The 6,453-nt window shown below is 40.1% G+C and overlaps 1 protein-coding gene across 1 annotated transcript; it reads right to left on the reverse strand.

Moving 5' to 3' along the window:
- Window positions 1–50: 50 nt before the first annotated feature.
- LOC129572830 (uncharacterized) lies at window positions 51–6,256 on the reverse strand (the record flags this gene model as incomplete). The annotated part of the gene is made up of 2 exons (XM_055452930.1): window positions 51–5,318; window positions 5,711–6,256. Coding segments are annotated over 2 exons (5,814 nt in total), but the record flags the coding sequence as incomplete, so codon positions are not given.
- Between the last annotated feature and the right edge of the window lie 197 nt (window positions 6,257–6,453).

Consider the following 6,453-nt stretch of genomic DNA (forward strand, 5'->3'; position numbering starts at 1 on the left):
TTCGGTTGTCGTTTGATTTTTGTGTGCTGACGTCATACGCTGGAACATACTCCCCCGCCTTGAGCGGTCCGCTCAAAGGTTGACTGTGATGATTCCTGACTGTAGTGAACGTTGAGTGCTGCATCTGTTGAGTCTTCTTTGTTATTATCTTCGATGGGCAATAAGCTTAATTTGTGAATTGGTCGTCTTAAACTTTTTGAACGACAAAGCACATCGACGGCTCTTACTAGCCCGTCAGACCCTGGATGTGTTTGAATGATTTTGCCAAGAGACCAACATGTAACTGGCTCGTTATCCTCAGACACGAGCACAATTTGACCTATTCGTACGTTTGGTTGGTTATTCATCCATTTTTTCCGTGTTTGCAATGTCTGGATGTATTCCTTGGACCATAATCGCCAAAAGTCACTTTTTAACCGATTCAAATACTGATAGTGACTTAGTCGGTTCAACGGAATGTGTCCTAACTCTGGTTCTGGCAATGTGTTCAACGCTTTACCAACTAAAAAGTGACCAGGTGTCAAAGCCTCAATATCATCGACTTGTGTTGGAATTGCCCACAAGGGCCGTGAATTAACAATCGCTTCAATTTCGATTATTAGTGTGTTGAAATCTTCGAAACAAAGACGCACATTGCCTAAAACACGTTTAAGGTGATGCTTCATAAGCTTGACGCTACTTTCCCAACCGCCGAAATGCGGTGCGCGAGCTGGGATTGTTGACCAGACGATTCGGTTTTTGGTTAACTCTTTATTTAATTCATTGTCAACTTGTGATAGAGCTAAATCGAGCATTTCCTGGATCTCTCGTACTGCCCCGATGAAATTTGTTGCGTTATCTGAAAACATTCGTTTCGGTATTCCTCGTCGTCCGATAAATCGTTTGAATGCTTTCATGAATGTTTCCGTTGACAAATCACTAACGATTTCAAGGTGAATAGCTCGTGTTGTAAGACAGACGAAAACCGCGACATATCCTTTGACATATGGTGCATTTTTGCGTTGCGATGATTTTATGTCAAAGTACCCGGCATAATCTACACCAGTGAATGTAAAGGGAACAGTTTCCTCTAATCGGTATGCTGGTATTTCGCCCATTTTCTGTACAAGCAGTTTTTTCTTGAAACGGAAACATGTTATACATTTGTGTATTACTGCCTTAATCGCAGTTCGTGCATTTACAATCCAAAAATTGTGGTACAATTTTTGTGCAGTCAATCCAAATCCACCATGCAATGTTTTTTCATGTGCATGTCGAATCAATAGTGTCGTGAAATGATGTTTTGGTGGTAAAATTACGGGATGTTTTGCATTGTCAGGTAATGATGACTTTTGAATGCGTCCACCGACTCGTAATACACCGTTGATATCAAGATATGGATCCAAATTGGCAATTGAACTTTTCATTCCGACTGCCTGACCCTTTGCTAGTGGTGTGATTTCTGTAGAAAACATATCATTCTGGACGAGTTTGATTAACTTGACTTCCGTTTGTCTCAATTCTTCACTGGAAATCGGATCGGATCTTTCACTTTTCTTGTGTTTCCATCTAAGACAGCGGGTGATCACTCGCAACATTCGTTCATAGTTTGAAAATCTTGCTGTGATTATATTCGATTCGATCATTTCAGGGGTACTGATTGCAGCAATTACTGCTTGTTTTCGTTCTTCCAAGTTTAGTTTTGATAAAGAGCTCCCTTTCAAGTTGGTTTTTGGCCATTCTTGCTCATTTTTCAACAGAAACTTGGGACCATACCACCACAAATCAAATTTTTCTAATTCATTCTGTGTTAACCCACGTGACGCACAATCGGCTGGATTTTGAGCTGTTGGAATGTGTCTCCAATTATGTGATGGTAGTAGATCTTGTATCTCGACTACTCTACCAGCGACGTAAGTTTTCCACCGACTTGGATGATTGGCGATCCAATGGAGAACGATCTCCGAGTCGCTCCACGCTTGCTGACGTAAATTCGGTATTTTCAGTGCACCTTTCACCTTTTCCATCAGTTTTGCGAGTAATACGGCTGCATTTAACTCTAACCGTGGAATGGATAGCTTTTTTAATGGCGCAATTTTCGTTTTTGCTGCAATCAATTGACATGAAACCTTATCATTTTGGTCTTGCACTCGTATGAACGTAACGCTTGACATGCCTTTTTCTGACGCATCACAAAATCCATGGAGGGAGACACCTTTTATATCGGTTTTCAAGCCGATCCATCTTGGTACTTTGACGGTGCATGGTGAAAAAAACTGTTGTCGAATGTTGGTCCATTTTATGATTGTTTCTGATGGCAACTCGTCATCCCATCCAACTTGGAGTAACCATAAATCTTGCATAAACATTTTTGCTGTAACAACACATGGAGACAACCAACCGAGTGGATCGAATAATTTTGCAATTTCTGAGAGAATTGTTCTTTTTGTCCATTTCTTTACTTTTTTTAATTCGGCTGGTATAAACAAGAAATTATCAGAGCTCGGTTGCCATTGAATGCCTAATGTTTTAAATACGTTTGATGGAGAGCTATCTTTTTCACTCGTGGCTAATTCATCAAGAATTGTGCTATCATTGGCTTTCCATTTTCGAAGCAAAAATCCGTATTTCCCCAATGTTTCCGACATCATTTTAATTACTTGTTTAGCTTCATCGATTGTATCAACGGAATCGAAAAAGTCATCTACATAAAACTGAAATCTGATTTTGGCTGCCAACTTGGGATTACTTTCGTCAATATCATCGGCAATTAAAAAAAGTGTTCTAATTGCGAGATACGGTGCACTTGCCACCCCAAAAGTTACGGTTTTTAGCCGATAACTTTTGATTTCTGACGTGCCTGGTGCTTGCCATAAGATTCGTTGGTAGTCCGAATGCTCTGGGTCAATCCAAATCTGCCTGTACATCTTTTCGATGTCTCCTGTGATAGCATACTTGTTCTTGCGCCAATGGATCAATATTGAGAACAAATCACTCTGCAGGGTGGAACCTACCAAAAGCTGGCTGTTTAGTGAGTTACCGTTGCTCGTCTTGCAACTGGCGTCATAAACTGCTCTTACTTTGGTTGTTGTACTTGAATCTTTAAACACAGGGTGGTGGGGTAGGTAGTTGTGAGGCGATGCCATTGTTTCAGCGAGTTCCATATGATTTAGCTCCAAATATTCGTGAATGCTTTTATCGTATATGGTTTTGAGTGCAGGATTGGATAAAAATCGAGTGGTCATATACATGTAGCGTTTTTGTGCGATAAAACGTGACTCACCTAAATCTGGTTTGTCAGTTTTAAATGGCAATTTTACCATAAATCGACCATCATCGCATCGCTTTGTTGTTTTCACGTAGATATCTTCGGCTAACTGTTCTTCTGGTGTGAAATGCTTGTTTTTTGGTATTTCTTCGCTTTCCCAGAAGCGTTTTAAATCACGTGATAGATCTTCATTTGAAACTTTTAAGGTAAAAACTGAGGCGGTTAACTGTTGGCCACCATCACCACCTGATACAATCCAACCCAATTCGGTTTTCTGGGCGATCGGCTGGCCAGGTGAGCCTTTAATCAGACCATCCATTATGATTTCGGAATGAATAGCCGAGCTTAGCAAAATATCTATTCGCCCTCCCTTCATCCATTCTGGATCGGCGAGTTCCAAGCCGTTGAGATGCAGTAATTCATCGTTGTTTGGTGTAGTTGATACTGTTGTTATGTGTGGCACAACTAAAGCAGGAAATTTCAAACTGTATTCTTTGTTAGAAACAGATTGTATATGCACAACCGTTTTCCTTTTGACTTTATATGCCACAGTATCACACAAGCTGAGAATCGGCAATGTGATGTTTTGTTCTGTCAAATTCAAAGCCTCGCACAACCGCTTTGTTATTACATTTGCGGTAGCTGCTTGATCTATCAATGCGCGGGCGAGAATCTGTCGATTTCCGTTTATAATTTTAACTATGGCTGTTGCCAACGTAACATTTTTTGATCGATTTTCTCCGTCAATGTGTAAAATCACCTCGTTTTGCATTTCCATTGCTTGAACTTCTTCTGGTTCAAGTTGAATGCCCTCTTCAAGAGTCATTATATTATGGATTCGTGCAGGTGGATGTAATGCTGTGTTATGGCGCATTGAACATTCTCGGCATGAGTATTTTGATGTGCACTTCTCAACTGGATGTGTATAAAGGCAATTTATGCAAAGGCCTTTATCTGAGATAAATGTTATGCGATTTTCGGCAGGAATTTCGGTCAACTGAGGACATTGGAACGCAAAATGTTCGTTGATTTTTTTACAAATTGTACACTTTTTCGTGTTCGTTGCAGTAACTAATACCTTGGGTTTGCGAGACGTAGCTGAAGTATTGGTACAGGCTGGCATTCGTGTATTAGCAATTGTTTTCAACACGTTAATTCGAATTTCCAAAAACTCAATGAATTCAGACAATTTCGGTACTGTATTGCTGCCTTGAATTCGCTCTTCCCAATATTGGATGCTACTTTCATCCAGGCGAAAAATCAATATTGCATCCCAAGTTGTTGTCTCAATTCCGTAACTGTTGACGGTGGCGATGCATTCATTTAGTACATCAAGCATTTTTGTCAGTGCTTCAAATGACTCTTTCGTCACTGGTTCCAAATCGAATAAACGCTTTAAGTTGGCATTAATTATTGTGCGTTCTTTATCATATACTTTGTTTAGTATTGTCCATGCACGATCATAGCTGCCAGTCACCATTGGTAAATGTCTAATTTTTTTAAATGCTTCACCCTGCAAATAGCCTTTCAAGTAATGAAATCGGCATGTTCCATCGGCTATATGCGTTAATGTATTTTCACAGGTCGCTTTAAACTCGGGCCATTCCAATTCGTTGCCAGAAAATGGTTTGATTTGAACTGGTGGCAGTTTAAATGATGGCTGTAGTCTGATCATTCTTGGATTATTAAAGCCTTCATTCATGTTCATATGATTGTGGTCTTGATTTGTACCTGTATTAGTATCATCAGAGTAACTGTGTGACATATCAGCGGTACTTTGCCGGCGTTGAAACATGGTCATCGACTCATGAAGAGCATTTGCATCGCCTGGCAATAATTCAGTGAGTTTGGCCAAACCTCTGATGTACAATTCACGTACTTTTGTTGTTTCTTCGATATGCTCATTTGTGCCGACCCAGTCACGTGAATTTTCCAATTCCGAAGTGTTATTGCGGAAATCCGACCATAACTCTTCAAGTGCCTCTTTTCGACTGAGCAATACCACTGCGGTTGTTGTGATTTGAAAAGTATCGATTATTTTCAGCTGAGCTTCAATATCATGAGTGAGCCGCTGTCGTGTGAATTTTAAACGTTCTATTTTGTTTGCCATTTTTTTTTTCTCTCTTTTGTTTCTGTATGTATATATTTTTTACTTTGGCTTTTTTTTTTTTTTTTTTTCTTTTTTGCCCTCTTTTTTTAGCGTCTCTTTTTTTTTTTTCGCTCTTTTTTTTTTGTGGGGACTTTTCTTTTTATATATATTTTTTTTTTCTTTTTTCCTTTTTTTTTGAGGACAACACAAAATAGCAACAAAACACCTATATTTTTTTTTTTCAATATATCTCTGAGTGTCTCTTTATTTATTCATAGAGCAATACTTGTACAATTCTACTGATGGCGAGCGTTGTATTTTTCTCTTTTGACAATGTTTCGTTTTTGTTTGCGCGTCAAACCAGTCAAGTGTACCGGCAACTGTGGCTGCACTTGGTATTGCACAATGGGTGGATATGGATACTGAATTGGTGGTTGCTCTTGATAATAGTGTTCCGGTTGATGGTAGTGAACTGGTGGTTGAAAGTGAGTTGGTTGATGATGAAAATGAATGGGTTGTTGAATCAACTGCGGCTGATGGACAGGTGCCTGTGCTGGTGGATACGGTAGGTTTACCTTGTGAGTCCAATACGACCGCAACGGTGGCTCTTCTGACGGTACGACAACTGGCGGTGGTTGTCGTTTGAATGGTGGGCCCACCTGAATACCAATGCTCACTTTCTTTGGTGATTCTTTTGTCGGGGTATTAGCTATGATCCGAACCACTCGTTTTACGGTATCAATGCTATTTGCCGGAATGTTATCTGGTTTTGGAAGTGATGGTTGTTCACTTGGTGACGGTTTCAATGTTGATTGTCGAAGAAGGTGACCGCGTTGATTGTTATTGGGCAGCTCAACCTTTTCATCAATGATGAGTACATCGTTATCTACTTCAGCCGTTATTTGTAGTTGTTCTCGGCGCTGTGCCGGTGTTACATGAGGATTTTTTCGCTCGGCGCTAAATTTCACACGGGTGGCTGGCTTATTGATCCGTTTTATGCAACGGGCGACACTATTCCATGTGCGTTTTACAATGGCTGTTTTAGCGCGAGCGTAACTTCGCTTTGCTACCAATAAATTTGCTGGCACTATGCACAGCAAATTTGAAAGAAAGAGAA

The sequence above is a fragment of the Sitodiplosis mosellana genome, unplaced genomic scaffold, assembly GCF_009176505.1.
Source record: "Sitodiplosis mosellana isolate CC-2019 unplaced genomic scaffold, AAFC_SMos_1.0 Smas_scaffold_5578, whole genome shotgun sequence".
In the NCBI taxonomy this organism is placed as follows: Eukaryota; Metazoa; Arthropoda; class Insecta; order Diptera; family Cecidomyiidae; genus Sitodiplosis; species Sitodiplosis mosellana.